Raw genomic sequence first — 18,515 nt, 5'->3', positions numbered from 1 at the left:
GGAAAGGAGAAAAAAAATTGTTGAGGCATCTCAGGCATCAAAATTCATGACTACATTTACTGTGCAGATGAGAGAGTGGTGGTATGTGCCTGTAATTCCAGCATGCAGGAGGTGGAGGCAGGCAGATCTCTGTGAGTTCCGGGCCAGCCTGGTTGACAAAGCAAGTTCCAAGCCAACCAGGTCCAGGTGGTGAGACTAGATCTCATTCCTTTTTAACTATAAAAGAAACCTGAGCAAAACTAGAGAAGGAGGACTACTGTGTCCACTTAGAACTTTAACATGAGTACTGTACATGGAGACATCAGATTTGGTAGTTCTTAAAAACCTATCTATAATTGGTTAACAAAACATCCTAGCAAAAAAAAAATTAATTAGTGGAAATTTATCAATTCCTAGATTTAAGGAAAGGATTTTAATGAGTTCACCTTAACTTTAATAATAATAACTGCTTGATTATATCTTTAAGTGGTGCTTATGAAGAACAAAGGGCAAATCTACAAATGCTCGCAATACAGTCTCCAGAACAAGAATATCGTGAACTCACTTTAATTAACCTCTGATTTTTGCCAATGCTGAAAACTATCTGTTGATTTTTCAGTATGTGCAGAATTTGTGTTTTGAAGCATATTAATACCAGCTATGAAAATTAAAAAAAAAAGCACTATCTATACCCTTACTACAAGGGCAGTAATAAAAGCTGGTTTAATGACTAGCCATCCTTTCGCAGGGGAAATGTGCCTAATTTGTAGAACCTGAAAGTTAATCTTGTGATCACCATTTGCAGAAAAATCAGACTTTCTGATGGTTCATATGAACCATTCTCTGTAGTGATTTTTTCTTCCCCTTTACTAGCAAATAGAAAAGATTCTTTTTCTTTTTTTTTTTTAGTAATTACAGTTCATTCACTTTCTATCCCAGCTGTAGCCCCTCCTTCACTCCCTCCCAATCCCACCCTTCCTCTCTGATCTTCTCCCATGCCCTTCCCCAAGTCCACTGATAGGGGAGGTCCTTTTCCCCTTCCATCTGACCCTAGTTTATCAGGTCTCATCAGGACTGGCTGCATTGTCTTCCTTTGTGGCCTGGTAAGGCTGCTCCGCACTCAGGGGGAGGTGATCAAAGAGCCAGCCACTGAGTTCAAGTCAGAGACAGTCCCTGTTCCCATTACTAGGGAACCCACTTGAAGACTGAGCTGCCATGGGATACATCTGTACAGGGGTTCTAGGTTATCTCCATGAATGGACCTTGATTAAAGTATCAGTCTCAGAAACCCCTGTGCCCAAATATTTTTGGTTCTGTTACTCTCCTTGTGGCGCTCCAGTCCCCTCCAGGTCTTTCTATCTCTCTCTTATTTTATAAGATTCCCTGCACTCTGCCCAAAATTTGGCTATGAGGCTCAGCTCAGAAAAACAACAACAACAACAACAACAACAACAACAAGGAAATCATGAAATTTGCAGGCAAATGGTGGGAACTAGAAAAGCTTATCCTGAATGAGGCATTCCAGAAGCAGAAAGACACACATTGTATATACTCACTTGTAAGTGGATATTAGACATATAATATAGGATAAACATACTAAAATCTGTATATCTAAAGAAGCTAAGCCAGAAAGAGGACCCTAGGTAAAATTATCAATCCTCACTCAGAAAGGCAAATGGGATGGTCATCAGAAGAGGGAGAAAACAGGGAAAAGGACAGGAGCCTACCACAGAGGGCCTCTGAAAGATTCTACCAAGCAGGGTATCAAAAAAGATTATTTTTCTTTATTCAATTTCAAGACACTAGTTCCAAGTTTAGTAGCTTCATTCACTGAACCATTTGAGAAATCATTAAGCTCAGAAAACAGAGGTATAGTAGGTGGCTTACCATATTTCTCTCTCTATATATCTGTTAAACTCATTTAACTGACGGATGCATGGGTAGTTACATAATAGAAAGTTTAGTAAATTCCTGAGAGCTTAAATTATATTTTCACTGGCATTAGTTATGAATACAAGATTCAACAAAGTAAAATACTCAAAAGCTAATGCAATTGTTCTTTTTGTAGCTATGACAGCAGTAATTCTGTTGCATAGTAGAAGTAGAAGAGGGTAGTAAGAAAAGACCCATTCCAGATGTCATACTTTGGATAGCTTTGCTGTTCTATGATCTTTTCTTTCTTTAAGCATTTCCTCTTGTCTGTCACTGTTGCTTTAGTTTTGTTCTACTTTGGCTCTATTTGGTATATTAAGAAAACTGCAGTCTTCTTCATAAAGATATTTTCGGGGCATGACTGTTTCAATCTAAACTCACATTTCGTTATCTTTACACAGCTCTTTTTGTGCACATGCAAAACTCTTGGAGAAAGTAAATAATTTCATCTAAAGTTACTTATTTGGGATTCAGTGTACCTTAAAGTATTTGTTAAGGTAAGAGAGTAAGAGAACAGGCAAACAAACCCATTCAGGGTGCCCCTGGAAAAGGGAGATCTCACTCAGCCAAAGGATGAAGCAGTCCCCAGAAGTCTTGATTCCTCTCAGCTCAGTTTCATTTCTGGAAATCCTTACATAATCTAAGGTAACATGCCAATCAGAGGATCAGAGGAGCCCAAGTACACAATACACATTGCCCTCAGTCTGACACAGAGCAGCCAGCGGCCAGACTGCTGGCCCCACCGGGACTTCTCCACAGAGATTTCTCAGCACTATGAGCTATAAACATCTTCCTTTTCTTTGGACTGTAGCCATTGTCTCGCCCACCTTCTGATGTGTAATTTCAGCCCTATTCTCTTCCTGCCTTAGGAGGAAGAGAAAAAAATAATTAACCTGAGTTATCAGGATTATTCAGTAGAGAAGGAACACAGGAAGCAGGCCACCCAGCGTGGGCATGCTGGGTTTTCCTTTTTAAAAACCTTCACGTAAGTCAGAAAAGCTGGAGTGATTCAGAAGACACTGAGCAGCTTCCACAAAACTAAAGCTGAATAAGACATCCACTCAGGATGCTATTATTAAAATAAGCCAAGCAGGAATATCCCATCCTTGTGCTTTAGCTCAGGCTATTCGAGATCTTTCTATGAAGTCCAAGTAAGGTTCCATCTTACGATCTTCTGCCCTGATGGGGTAACCCCTATTTGTTGCTGTTGTTGTTATGGTGTTGATGATCCAACCCAGGGCCCTGTACATGCTAGACAAGAACTCTACTGCTGAGGCTGCCTTCCAGCCCTTTCTCTTTATCCAGTTTGAATATCATTAAACCATGAAGAGATTGCAACTCTCTATTAAGAATAACCGTAGGCTCCAGTTGGGACTCACTTGTCCTGCCCCTTACCTGAGTGATACTTGGATGACAGCATGTGCTACAAGCCATAAGTGCCCTGTTTGTTTTAATGTGTATCTAGAAATCGTCAGACCTAATGACATAATAAAATTAATTTTCCAATACTTACTTAAGAATGATCTGAATGAACAAACGATACCCTTAAAGAGAATATTAATGAATCCTTGCATACTACAAAAAAACTATCAACAACTGACATAAAATTCTCTTAGGAGAAACAGTACTGCTTGGAATAACGTGTGTGTCATTTCGAGTCATATTACAATTAGATTCTCTTTTGCATATAAAGCTTCACTGTGTCAGTTGCCATTGCTCATATCCAAAGGCCACATATTAGAAAAAAAAAGAAAACCACAGCAAGCTTTTCACATAAACACATTCTTAAAATGAATTGATTAATTTTTAAAAATTTATTGGTTGTAGTCTGTGTTCCCCAAACAGACCTGTGATTTCATGGACAGAAAACAATAGGTAATTGACTGGTAGCCCTGGTCCTTCATACACTGGCACCAAATCCATTCATTCAATATTTTTGCTGGTTTGCTTGGTTTCATGTATCCCAAGGAGTTCTCTAACCCTGTGTAGTCAATGATGACCTTGAATTTCTCACCTTTTCGCCCCCATCTCCTGAGTATTAGAACTACAAACTTGTGCCACTATGCCTGGTTTATGATCCTGGGGATCAAATGCAGGACTTTGCAGGCTAGCAAGCATTCTACCAATGAAACCACATCTTTGGCCCCCAAATTCTAACTAAGCATTCTGTGTGTTCCTCCCACAATCCATCAAAACATAGTGTTTACTGGATACAGATCACGGGACTTCAGGTAAGTCATGAATGCATGCTCTGTACTATTTAAAAGTCAGATTTTTCCATTCAGGGCAACGTATTCCTATAGTACTATTTTAATAATTAATACAAACCACTCAATATAATTTATTTACTTTTTAAAGATCTATGGCACTTCCTTTGAAATTATTATAGGATGAGTTACATTTAAAGAAAACCATTATTTTTTAGCTCACAAGACAACTTAATTTTCTATGCTTTTTTTTTAGTGTGATTTGTACCATATGATAACTTTAGTGAGTTAGCACTGTATAGAGGAATTACAGGGCTGAATTTGCCCTTAAATGATGTGTGTTCGTGTGTTTCTAAATCCGGTCTTTAAGGGCTACTGTATTATCCTAAAAAGGAATACCTTCTGATAAAAATAATATGTTTAGAAATATAAAGAGGAAAAAATAGGAGATGCACTGGTCCAAGCTATTCTTAGGTGAGTGGTCTTCGTAAATTTCACAACTGTAATGCCATAACAGAACTTAAATAATTTGGACATGCTTTCTAGGAAACAATTAGATTGTTTCAACCAAGTTACTGATAAATTGATACTTAAAACCCTTATAAAGATTTAATGTTCTTCACGTATATATGTGTTGCTTATAGGTGTAGCAGAGTTTTTCATCAATCAAAGACTTTTACAATACCTAATTCCTCCTCCATTGTAGAACCTTTGTTCTGTGAACCAGAAACTCCCAAGACTCTGTTGAACAGTATAGAAAAGGCACTGCCCCAGACACCTGAAATAAAGGTGGAACAGAAAACAACTTAAAATGCGTCCAGATTTAAAACAGTTGAGAGAAACAAAGAGAGAGAGAGAGAGAGAGAGAGAGAGAGAGAGAGCTTTTGATCACTCACCCATTAAGAAATGCAAGGGGTTTTCTTCATATTTTTTGACAACCGTACCCATAAAAAACTTGCTTCCAAACAGGTCAGGAGCCATAAAGGTACCATATTTTGCCATGCCAATCTCATATGGACTAAATTCAACCCAATCTAAAAGCATTTTAAAATGAGATACTTCATTAATAGGAAAGCAACATAGAGATTCACACATTAATGATGACTTTAAGAGCACCATGATTAACTTCAATCATTAAAGCTAGGTAATAAAATACATTAAACTATACTTACTACCTATATGACACTATGTGGTGCTGAGAAAGAAAACAGATGAAAAAGACAATATAAAAATTGTCTAATTTTCATGAATTACAAAATAAAAATTGTCAAGTCTAATTAGCACAAAATAAATACATTTTTCTACCTAAAAACTCAGCCATCTTTTGCATAGCCCATCTTCACTTTTAGACTGTAACACTGAAAAATTCTAACTCAGTCATAAAATCCATTAAAAGGGAACAAAAGAAGTCAAACCTTCAATAAAATGGAGAAGAATTTTCTGTACCTTTCCTAACATTTTTCTATTAAGCATTTATTCCAAAGTTTCAACAATAACACAAAAGACACCATTCTGGTTTCATAGCAGCACATCAAGGTAGGAACAGTAAGGTACACTGCAGAACAGGAGCACTGGAGCCAGACGGTCTGGGGTCAATCCTTACGCCGTGGTTCGCTAACTGCTCATCACCTGAATACATGACCTGTCTTCCCGGGTCTTGATCCCCTAACCTTAACAACATGGATAATATCAGTAAATGGTTTGTAACTTAAGATCCCAGCGAATTAAGAAACCTGGAAAGTACAGGGGAAGCCGTGACACATTTTAGTTGTTCATTTAATAGCAGCCACTGCAGTTTCTGTGGTACTCCTTTTGGCTGCCTTCCTTAGGACTGCTGTTCAAAGCACATACTTTACCATCTATTATGTCTCTCTTGACATAACAGACCATGTCTGAAAACTCAAGTGCTATATGGTCTATCATCAGACGTGTCTAGCTATATCATCACCACAGGAATCATCACCGCACTACTCGGAGTACTGCAACCTCTCCCTGGATCTCCACAGTGACTTCCTAAAACGGCTCAACCCTCTCCTTTCTCTCAGTGTCCTTCACTCAATTGAGAATGGTGACATGTCCTCTTGGAGAAATACAAGACTCCACAGGGATACTGAACTATATCAATTACGGACACAATTTTAACTTTCAAGAATTTGAGCATCCAAGAAGAGTGCCGTCACCATTTTAGGAAAAGGATTGTGCTTCACGTATACTGTTTGCTCCAGAGAGGAGCACACTCGCCTTTCACAAAGGAAGTTGTAAAATCATAATTGTGATGAGCTAGCATGGTTCATTCAAATCCAAGGTGAATGGCACCTCTGCAGATGCTCGGTCTGAAGGCGGCCTGTTTTAGACTGGGTGATGGGGCATTGGTGAGACATGACTAGCACTACAGCAGAGGCCAGCTGGAAAACCCCTGTGTCAGTGCTGTAATTTCTAACGCTGTCTTGGGACCTAACATAAATTGCCTCTCCCCTATCATTTTGATTGACCCCTCCTTCATTGCAGCTGTTCGCTTATACAATGTGATGACAGACATTTCCAAAAGCTCAGATCTACCCTCTGCCCCTTGCTGAAGGCTACCTCCTCTTAATTCGGCTCCAGCCCTCCAGCTGTTGACTCATACGTTTCAATTTCAGCCTCTCTCCTGCATCCTCATCTGCTCATTCCGCTCTTCCTGCCCAGCACTACATTCAGATGCTCCATCATCACCTCCCACTAGCCTTGTCTGAAAAAAAAAATACATCACCTTCCTTCCTCTCCAACTTAACTACTTTGGGAAACTACACTACCACAGCCCAAGTAACTGTTCTATTGACTGACTGATTCATTCATTGCTGAAAACTCTGCTTGACTCCATGAAATCTGCCATCGAAATGAACTGATCTTGAGCATCTATCCACTTATTTCTGTCATGAATGGTGTCTCCTTGGTCTCACGATCTCATCACAGTGACACAAGTTGAACTTGGAAATAAAGATGTGTCTAGTATCTTTCCCTTCCAGTTTCCAAAGAACTTTATAAAAACATTTTTAACCCCCTGAGGGGAAAGCAGCCCTACCAGGCCACAGAAGATGACAATGCAGCCATTCCTGATGGGATCTGATAGACTAAGATCAGAAGGAAGAAGAGGAGGACCTCCTCTACCAGTGGACTTGGGAGGGGCAAGCGAGAAGAAGGGGGAGGGAGGGTGGGGCTGGGAGGGGAGGAGGGAGGGGCTTATGGGGGGATACAAAGTGAATAAAGTGTAATTAATAAAAAATAAAAATTAAAAAATAAAATATATAAAACATAAAAAACATTTTTAAAAGATTTTTTTTATGTGTATGAATTTTCTGCCTAATATATGAATCACATGGATTGCCTGGTGCCCGTGGAGGTCAGAAGAAGGCACAGGATCCTCTGGACCTGGAGGTAAGGATGTTTGTTAGCCACTATGTGGATACTGAGAACCCAACCCAGATCTTCTGCAAGAGCATCAAGTGTTCCTAACTGCTGAGCTGTCCCTCCAGGCCCTCACCAAAGGACTTCTGCAAAAGAACTAGCCCTCTAGCCCAACCGCAAAGCAATCACTATTTCCCATTATCATAAAGTTAAGTAAACACAGCTGAAGGTCAAACTGCCCCTAATTCAGCACTAGAGTCTTTCTCATGGACACTTAGTCTATACCAGCACGTGTGTACGTCCTGGGCTCCTCAATGGAGAGCTCAAGAATTTAATGACTCTCCAGAATAGAACGTTGGCTATTTTCTAAACATTTCCATGCTGTTCCTATTCAAAGATGACTTCTGCCTCCAAGTCCAACCTGAATCTCATTTCAGTCACCCCTGTCAAGCATTTTTATGGTTACACTAAAGCTATATAATGCTATCCTGTCATATCTACATGTTTCAGCCAATAATTACATTTTGGATGTATGTTATTAACTTCTCCAGGTTTTAGTTTTGTGTCTTCAGTGAGATTATACTTCTGTGAGGAAAGGCAATAAGTTTCAGAACTATGGTTTCTGTCATAAATGTTAGCATAAAACAAAGCATATACCTATAATTCCAACAACTTGGGAATTTAAGGCAGGTAACATGAGATGCATAGCAATATCTTGTCTCAAAATTGGTTTAATTTATCATGTTGCCTAATCCATAACGATAAGTCATGCTCAGCACATGTAATTTAGTCACCCTTGGAAAAACCTTAAATGGAGTTTTAAATCTTCTCAGCAATGTAACAGAGTGGAGGAGTCAGAACATTTAATGGTTTAAACACTAATATTCATTTGCTGAAAACCTTCCAAAGGAAAAAATCATCTAAAGCTATTCCAAGAGGAAAAAAAAAACATGCTCTGGTATTCATGAAGCTGAGACGATAAAAACTTGTGCTAGCTGATTGGGTTCTTTGGCATTCTAAAAAATAATTCACTGATTACTTCAGGCTTTCTGAAATAATTATTTCTGTTCTTTAAAAAGGTATTTTAAAGCAATAAAATAAAGACATGTTTTTCCTCTCCTTCTTTCCTTCTATCCTTCCTTCCTTTTCCTTTCTAATTACTTACTCAGGTAAAACTACTTGTGTAGTCATGATACACAACTCAGAATATGTTTTCTAGGAACAAGATTCCCATAGCTAATGGAAGACACAATCTGACCTTCCTTATCACAGAGGCTTAACAGTGAAGGTTAATGGTGCAGCATCTCATAGACTCAGATTTTCAGATCAGACTATTTCAGACTGAAGACATACAAATGAAGTGGAACTCAGCCTACATTAGCCTCCAGAACTTTGTTTTTTAAACGAATTCTAATTTTAGTTAATTTTCCTAATGGTTGTTAAGTAAAAGCATGGAGGAAAATAATTGTCACTGTGAAAAAGGCCATAGTAACTGTCACAATAATAAACGATTTTTACAATTGTCAGTTTTATGCATAAATGATTGTAACTGTCTCTACATGGTACAAGTAATGCATAGCAATATTTGAAATAGTGAGGAAAATAAGTGTCAGAGAGAATAAATGGCCTGCCAGAGAGATTTCAGCATAGAAACCGAGGCTTACAAATGAAGCTCGTGCCTTTCCAACCTTTATCTTAATGCTTGAAGGGTAAATTATGATTTCTCCAGATGTTCCAAGGTCTGAGTAGAATGTGAGCACTAAGATATCAGCCAGTCCCCAAAACTTCAAGACTCCCCAAAAGAATATCTACAGAGGAGGGTGCAATTTCATCACAGCACTTATTTCTCTTATATAATAAACTCTCAAGTCTTCAGTATAAACTACACCCTAGTCAAATCTGTGCTCCTTTTTGCTGTTGGGAATGCACATTTACTCCTGGTGCATGCCTCCCTCCTACCCTTGAGAGTCCAGGAATTAAATTCACCTTTTAAATACTTTTCGTGTTTAAGTTCCCAAAGACTAATTTTTCCTATGCAGCTTTCATAAAACACTCTAATTTGGTAAAAATGTGTAGACATTTTAATGATGGCTTGCCACTGATTAAAGTATTTCCTATACTTTGTCACACGCATTTGTCAAAACATTACTAAGAGATGTCTGACTGTAGGCTACAAGAAGTTGATAGTAGTGTACCCAGAGATAGCTCTAGTCTTTCTCTATTTCTTTAATGCCTACTGTAAATTTCCCAAACAAACAACAAGCTCTTACAGACAAGAACAATATGTTATAGCAACAAAAAGGGGCAACCCCAGGAGCCTAACAAATCTTCATCCAACAAGGTCAGTAATCAGATAAGCCAATATGAAGTTATTAAAAGGATAAAGGCTTTACAAGGTCAGTTCTCAGTTCTGCTGTCGACTGGCCACGTGCTGATTACACAGTTCACGCTGTGTTCCTGAGATTTTACTTGCTCTTCTATGAAGCAAAGTTAAAAACACATATCTTCCCTAAAGTCCACTAAAAGGGAACTAAAATAATGAACGTAAACAGTGCTGCCTTGAAGCTATAGCATAATAAACATTTTAATTCATATCACTCATAAATACTTGTATATCAGTGAATGAATCACTTTTTATAAACTATTAAGGATTCCTGTGTGAGAAAAGAGAGAGTTAAATTACAAAAGGATTATGGATTAACAGGTGCTAATCCATGGTGGGGTATTTTTGTTTTTTGTTTTTTTTTTTTCTTTTAAGAGCATGATGTAAATGAAGTTAGATGTCCTTAAACATGGTCAGAGACATGACCATGAGACATTTTACATGAATGAGGCGAGGATTTCATAGACACACGATGTACTTTCACAACACTCAAAAACTCAAAGCTATAAATGAAACTACAACCTAGAAATAAGGCATTTTGTCGTTCAGCCACAAGTATAAATAGCTTAAAAACACCAGGTCTCTTATTGTCAGCAGCCCTAAAAAATGGGACCACTGAATAACTGCTTCCAGCAGTTACTTTCCATTTCACTATTTTAAATAATTAGGTATCAGGTGTATTTTAGTGGAATACCCTTTCGATACAGAAAATCATCTAGATTATTTTTTTTTAATTTTCAAACTATCTTAGATTACAGAAAATGTATTATAATTAGCAACTGAAATTGCCTATGGCTTTTTTATTATTTTTATTTTTATATTAATTGCAGTTTATTTACTTTGTATCCCAGCTGTAGCCACCTCTCTCATTCTCTCCCAACCCCATCCTTTCTCCCTTGTCTCCTCCCTGCCCCTCTGTAAGTCCACTGATAGGGGAGGTCCTCCTCCCCTTCCATCTGACCCTAGCTTATCAGGTCTCACCAAGACTGGCTACAATGTCCTCCTCTGTGGCCTAGATAGGTTGTTCCTCCCATGGTGGTTAGGGAAGTCAAAAAGCCAGCCACTGAGTTCATGTCAGAGACAGTCCCTGTTCCCCTTACTAGGACACCCACTTGGATAGTGAGCTGCCTTGGGCTACATCCAAGCAGGGGTTCTAGGTTATATCCATGCATCGTCCTTGGTTGGAAAAACAGTCTCATAAAAGACCCCTGTGCCCAGATATATTTGGTCCTTATGGAGCTCCTGTCTTCTCCAGGTCATACTAACTCCCCTTTTTTCATATGTTTCCCTGTACTCTGCCCAAGGTTTGCTTATGAGTCTCGGGAACTACTTTGATACACTGCTACGTAGAGCTTTTTACGCAAAGAAAATGATTAGAAATCCTCATTTCAGGGGATGTTCTGATAAATGGGACATACCAGCAAACATCAGCTCTGACACATCAGGCTTGACATGGAGACAAGTGAAGAGAGGCAAAGGACACCGCGCTGCATTGACTTTTTCCTTCAAACTGCTTAAGGTCGTGTCCATTCTCTGTCCAGACACACACAAAAAGAATGAAGTGACTTTAAGTACATAGACATGGACACAGATGAAAGCTATTGGAAATGATACGCTTAAGTAAATATTTGAATTTTTATAATAAAATTAATTTATTATTTCTGGAAATCTGTAGTCTCGAATAGACAACTAAAATTAAGCTCTGTGGGGAGGAAAAAAAAAGGTCTGTATTCTAAAATAATCAAATCTCTGGGACTGTGTCACTATTTGAAGTGGGGGGAGATTTAGCAGCTACCGCGCTAGGAACTAATTCTCCAGTACAGTCACTGGCACAGGCTGTCCTGCCTCCTCTGCTTTATCTCAGACGACACATCACCCTGTGGTGAAACAGAAAGCACATGTGTTTCCTGTGATCAATTTCCTTTTCTGACTCTTACCAGGAAAAGATTGTTCTTCTACCACTTTTATTTATTATTTTAAAATATGCATATGTGTATGTGTCTATGAGTGGACATGTGCGTGTGAGCACAGGTATGCATAAAGGCCAAAGGTATTGGATCCTCCTGGAATTGGAATTACAGGCAATTGTGAGCTCCCAGACATAGGTTCTGGGAATTCAACTCAGGTCCTCCACAAGAGCAGTCCATGTTCTGATCTTCTGAGGAGGAAAAGAAAAAAAAATTCCTCTTTTTCTATTATTAATATTACTTGTATTCACCATCTCACTTAAAGAGATTACTATTTATGGGGAGAATGAGCAGTGAAAAATTGACTTTTCAAAGGGACAAGATAAGAGTTCTTCCCCATGTCAAACTGACAATAGTTTGAATCAGTTGATGAGCACTGGTTTGAAGTGAAGAATCATATTATCTAGCAGGGAAGATGTGTTTAGCATATACATGATTGTGGAAATAAGTTGAGCAGAGCAGATTGAACACGATGTCTTCAGTGTCAGACACCATAATTAATCTACATTGCCTACTGCAATTAAGAGCATTATAGTTTCACCATGACTTACATTTTGAATTAGTGTTTCTCCTATTAACATCCCAAAGATGTCAGTAAAGGTGACAGGCTGGCCAGAACTTTTCTTCTTCCATAAAGACTCGACATATCTTTTAACTTTTTGTGGTGTGAGAAGTAAGAGTGGGTTGTGGCTAACATTTTTCATTAGCTCTTCATTAATCTCCTCTGGACCTTTCTCTGGAAAATCAGGGTGTGAGTACAAGGTTGACATGTACCTGTAAATAAATCAAAACATCATATAGTAAAGATAACGGGCATTCCATAGAAGGTCCCCAAACAAAGAAGGTACTCTCTACCACATGATGAAGAATGGCAGATATATTTGGCTAACTTCTTCATCTGGTTAAAGGCATTAATTTATCTAAGAAAAAATATGTAGTCAGAATTGACGTGGTCTATGATGGAAGCGATGTAGGGGAGAGTGAGTCTGGAAGAGGAATGGAGAGTCCTCACAGTTGTCAGAAAAGGATGGCCACACCTGCCATCTACTAATTTGCCCAGAATGATTGTCCTTATCACACTTACTGAACATGGATGACAACACTCTTGAGTCATGTTTAAACTGACCTGTCTGGAACTTGATAAACTCAACAGTCTACATGGAGAAACTGAGCTGTCCGCTACTGTGGGTACACAGTATTTGTGACAAATGTTTTTCTTTCTTTCTCCTTTCTTGCCTTACTTTTTTATTTCTTTAAAAATTTGTGCATTGGTCAAGTAGTTAAAATGCAAAATTGTGGCCATGGTAGAATTCCGAATTCTTAAGGAGATGAGCCAAAGGCAAACACCCTAGAGATGAAGAAGGCATTCCTGCCAGATGAAGATTGTTGGCTATCAGATGTTTTGGCTACTTCAAATGACAGGAAAAAAATCACCATGAGACTTTAATTTATTAACCAGATAAGAATCACTTTGTTGCTGGCTTCCCTGCTACAAACCCAAATCTCTGTCGAATACTGTAGGTCTCATAAGGAGAGATTCTTTACTTATCTGTTTCCATTGTTAAATTCTGACCTGCTTCTGGAAAAATAAACTTTTACTATTACCATTGTCAGTCTCAGTGGATAACCTGACATGTAACAGCTCACCGCACGGACAGAACAAAATGCACAGAAACATAAATACTCCACCATCCGAGAAACCCAAACAAATCCATGAAATAGTACATGTTTTCATCTCCATGCCGACCATCATGGCTTAGCTTCTCTTCAGGAAGGGAAATCTAACTCTTACTGAAACCTGCTTCGTTTTAGGCACTATTCTGGTTATATTTCTAGCTCTAACCTTAAAGAGTCACATGGCTTGCAAATATTCTGTTTTAAAATTAAGGAAAGAAAGAATTGATAAAGTCAAATAAGAGGCCTATATAATCAATTACTTTAAAAAATAGAATTTAAAACATGTTCTTTCTCTGGTAACCTTTATTATTTTTTTCATTGATTTTTTTTAATTTGTTTTCTTTTGTGTTTCAGGGTCTCTCTATTATGTAGCTCTGACTTTCTTGGAACTCTCTAGGTAGACTAGACTGGACTCTAACTCAGAGATTCACCAGCCTCAGTTTCCTACATGCTAGGATTAAAGACATCCATCACCATGCCCAATTTGTTTTGTTTTATGAGACATGGTTTCACATGTACCCTGGACTAGTCTTGAACTTCCAAAATGACTGCCAAAGCCCCAGAAGTTAAGTTCCTCAAATAAGTTAAGGAATGGAGAATGAAAGCTCACAAAAATACATATGCTTAAGGAAAAGATAAAAACTATTTAAATGTATTGATCATACCAACTGAATTTGTAACTGTCATCCCAAACCTGGTAAAGATAATTTGTCAAAAGCATACCCCAAATTCTGGTTAGTACAATCACCAGATAATAATAAAAGTACAGCATCAGGAAATGCAAATCAAAATAATCCTGAGATTTCACCTTACACACATCAGAATGGCTAAAATCAGTGAGTATATACCATGTGTGTCTTTCTGCTTCTGGGATACCTCACTCAGGATGATCTTTTCTAGATTCTACCATTTGCCTGCACATTTCATGATTTCCTTGTTTTTAATTGCTGAGTAGAATTACATTGTATAAATGTACCACAATCTCTGTATCCATTCCTCAGCTGAGGGACATATGGGTTGTTTCCAGGTTCTGGCTATTAATGAATAAAGCTGCTACAAACATGGTTGAGCAAATGTCCTTGTTGTGTACTTGAGCATGTTTTGGATATATGCCTACGAGTGGTATAGCTGGATCTTGAGGAAGCACTATTCCTAATTGTGTGAGAAAACGCCAGATTGAATAGGTGGATATTAGACATGTAATATAGGATAAACATACTAAAATCTGCCCACCTAAAGAAGCTAAGCAAGGAGGAGGACCCTAGGTAAAATGATCAATTCTCATACAGAAAGGCAAAGGGGATGGACATTGGAAGAGGGAGAAAAAAGGCAACAGGACAGGAGCCTACCACAGAGGGCCATTGAAAGACTTTACTTAGCCAAGTATTGAAGGAGACTCATAGCCAAACTTTGGAAAGCGTGCAGGGAATCTTATGAAAGAAGGGGGAGATAGGAAGACTTAAAGGGGACAGAAGCTCCACAATGAGAGCAACAGATCAAAAAATTCTGGGCACACAAATCTTTACTGAGACTGATACTCCAACCAAGGATTATGAATGGAGATAACCTAGAACTCCTAGAACCCCAGCCTATGGCAGCTCACTGTCCAAGTGGGTTCCCTAGTAGTGGGAACAAGGACTGTCTCTGACATGAACTCAGTGGCTCTCTCTTGGATTACCTCCCCCTAATGGGGGAGCAGCCTTACCAGGCCACAAAGGAAAACAATGCAACCAGTCCTGATAAGACTTGATAGGCTAGGGTTAGATGGAAGGGGAGGATGATCTCCCCAATCACTCGACTTGGGAAAAGGCATGGGAGGATATAAGGGAGGAAGGGTGAGACTGGGAAGGGATAAGGGAGGGGGCTACAGCGGGGATACAAAGTGAAAAAACTATAAAGATATAAATATTTTTTAAAGTGAAAAAAAAAGAATGGCTAAGATCAAAATCTCAAGTGACAACAAATGCTGGCGAGAATGTGAAAAAAGGGGAACCCTCCTCCACTGCTGGGGGGAATGTAAATTTATACAACCACTTTGGAAATAAATCTGGTGCTTTCTCAGAAAATTGGGAACAGTGCTACCTCAAGATTCAGGTATACCTCACCTAGGCTTATATCCAAAATATGCTCAATTATACAACAAGAATATTTGCTCAAACATGTTCTTAGCCACTCTATTTGTCCCTGAATCTGGAAACAACCCAGATGTCCCTCAACAGATGAATGGATACAGAAATTGTGGTACATTTACACAGCGGAATACTACTCAGCAATTAAAAACAAGGAAATCATGAAATGTGCAGGCAAATGGTGGGATCTAGAAAAGACCATCTTGAGTGAGATATCCCAGAAGCAGAAAGACTCACATGCTATATACTCACTCATAAGTGGATATTAGCCATATAATATAGGATAAACATACTAAAATCTATACTCCCAAAGAAGCTAAACAACAAAGAAGACCCTAGGGAAGATGCTCAATCCTCATTCAGAAGGACAAATGTGTTAGACATTGGAAGCAGAAGACTGGGAACAGGACAGGAGCCTACCACAGATGGCCTCTGAAAGACTGCAGTTGTCGTGGTATTGAAGCAGCTGCTGAGACTCACAGCCAAACTTTGGGCAGAGTGCAGGTAATCTTATGAAAGAAGAGGAAACTGGAAAGACCTGAAGAGGACAGGAGCTCCAAAAGGAGAGCAACAGAGCCCAAACAAACAAACAAACACACACACACACAAACAAATACCCTTAGTCCTGGGGGCCCTGCAGAGACTGATACCCCAACCAAAGACAATGCATGGAGAAGACCTAAAACGCTGGCTCAGATATAGCCCATAGACTCAGGCTTCAAGTGGGTTTCCTAATAAGGGGAGTAGGGGTTTTCTCTGGCATGAACTAAGTGATAGGCTCTCTGATCACCTCCCCCCCCCCTGGGGGAGGGTCTGCCTTTCCAGGCCACAGAGGAAAACAGTGCAACCAGTCCTGATGAGATCTGATAGACTAGGGTCAAATGGAAGTGGAGGAAGACCTCACCTATCAGTGGACTAGGGGAGAGGTATAGCGGGAGACAAGAGAGGGAGGGTGGGATTGGGAGGAGATAAAGGAGGGGGCCACAGCCTGGATACAAATTGAATAACTTGTAATAAATAATAATAATAAATTTAAAAAAGTACAGCATAGAGTACTTGAAAAATCCAGTCTCTGTCTACTTGGATAATTATCCAAAATTCTACATCATGATTCACACACAGCAAAAGGATGAAAATTTCTGGACCCTGTTAAGATTTAATATCCAAAAGATGCTCAAGTATACAACAAGGACATTTGCTCAACCATGTTTGTAGCAGTTTTATTTGTAACAGCCAGAAGCTGGAAACAATGCAGATGTCCCTCAGTTGAGGAATGGATACAGAAATTGTGGCACATCTACACAATGGAATATTACTGGGCAATAAAAAACAAACAAACAAACAAACAAAAAAAAAAAAAACCAAGGAAATCATGAAGTTTGCAGTTCCATTTGGGAACTGGAAAAGATCATCTGAGTGAGGTATCCCAAAAGCAGAAAGACAGACAGGGTATATACTCACTCATAGGTGGATATTAGATATATAATATAGGATAAACATACTAAAATCTGTACACCTAAGGAAACTAATCAGGAAGGAGGACTCTGGCTAAGATGCTCAATCCCCATTCAGAAAGGCAAAGAGGTTGGACATCAGAAGAGGGAGAAAACAGGGAAGAGGACAGGAGCCTACGACAGACGGCCTCTGAAAGGCTTTACCCTGCTGGGTATCAAGACAAATGCTGAGACTTATAGCCCAACTTTGGGCAGAGTGCAAGGAATCTTATGAAAGTAAGGAGATATAGGAAGACCTGGAGAGGACAGGAGTTCCACATGGAGAGCAATAGAACCAAAATATCGGGCACAGGGGTCTTTTCTGAGACTGATACTCCAAACAAGGTACAAGGACCATGCATGAATATAACCTGGAACCCCTGCTCAGATGTAGCCCATGGCAGCCCAGTATCCAAGTGGGTTCCCTAGTAAGGGGAACAGGGTCTGTCTATGACATTACATGATTGGCCTGTTCTTTGATCACTTCCCCCTGAGGGGGGAACAGACTTACCAGGCCACAGAGGAAGACGATGCAGCCACTCCTGATGAGACCTGACTAGGATCAGAAGGAAAGAAAGGAAGACCTCCCCTAAGAGTGGACTTGGGGAAGAGCATGGGTGGATAAAGGAGAAAGAGGGTGGGATTGGGAGGGAGCTATGGGGGGATACAAAGTGAATAAACTATAATTAATAAAAATAAAAATAATACAAAACAAGATTTATTTAATAAATGCATATGTAGATATAGTGGTTTATATTAAAGGACATCACAATACTTGAAAGTAAAAACATCTTTTTTGAGACTGTAAGGTGCTCTGCTCTGAAAATATCCAGAATATAGCTCATTCTTTATAAGATATTTTAAAAAAACTCTTTGTTTCATTACCAGAAATAGTTGAGGATTTAGCTCAGCAGTAGGACACTTGGTCCTACCATATCACATACGAGACTCTGAGTTCAATCCCCAATACCAAACCAAGCCAAACCAAAAATAAACACAAATTACTAAGGATAATTCTACTTCCCCGTAGATGCCCATAACTTATTATTTAACCTCACATGGATTGTATGTTTTTGAATTCTAGAAAACTTTGCCCTAATGTCTATACATTGTACATGCTTGTCAGGAGCCAAGGCCAGCTAGTGGAAAGTTACAGACAGCTGCAACAAGGTCATAGGTGAGAGATTTATGTTTCTGGAACTTATGAGACATCTGTTTGACAGGCTAGACATTTTGAGATATCTTAGCTCACATTCTTGTAGTATCTCTTTCAGTAAACATCCTTGTGGTATTCTGCATCATCATCAAACGCCCTGCTATCTTTTGTAAACTATTTTGCTGACACATTTTCCCTTCCTGCCTTC

The 18,515-nt window shown here is 39.1% G+C and overlaps 1 protein-coding gene across 1 annotated transcript in view; it reads right to left on the bottom strand.

Moving 5' to 3' along the window:
* Pla2g4a (phospholipase A2 group IVA) overlaps positions 1 to 18,515 on the bottom strand; it is a 227,402-nt gene that overhangs the window by 30,151 nt on the left and 178,736 nt on the right. Inside the window, exons 7-10 of the mRNA XM_055624400.1 lie at positions 12,404 to 12,626; positions 11,304 to 11,418; positions 5,015 to 5,152; positions 4,804 to 4,896 (exon numbers count right to left, since the gene is read on the bottom strand). Of these exons, the coding sequence (XP_055480375.1) occupies positions 4,804 to 4,896; positions 5,015 to 5,152; positions 11,304 to 11,418; positions 12,404 to 12,626 (569 nt within the window). The remainder of the gene's footprint in view (positions 1 to 4,803; positions 4,897 to 5,014; positions 5,153 to 11,303; positions 11,419 to 12,403; positions 12,627 to 18,515) is intronic.

This window comes from Psammomys obesus, unplaced genomic scaffold (assembly GCF_907164565.1).
Source record: "Psammomys obesus unplaced genomic scaffold, mPsaObe1.curated_primary_1811, whole genome shotgun sequence".
In the NCBI taxonomy this organism is placed as follows: Eukaryota; Metazoa; Chordata; class Mammalia; order Rodentia; family Muridae; genus Psammomys; species Psammomys obesus.
The sequence above is the reverse complement of the archived record's forward strand: the minus strand, read 5'-3'. Positions and strand labels throughout refer to the sequence as shown.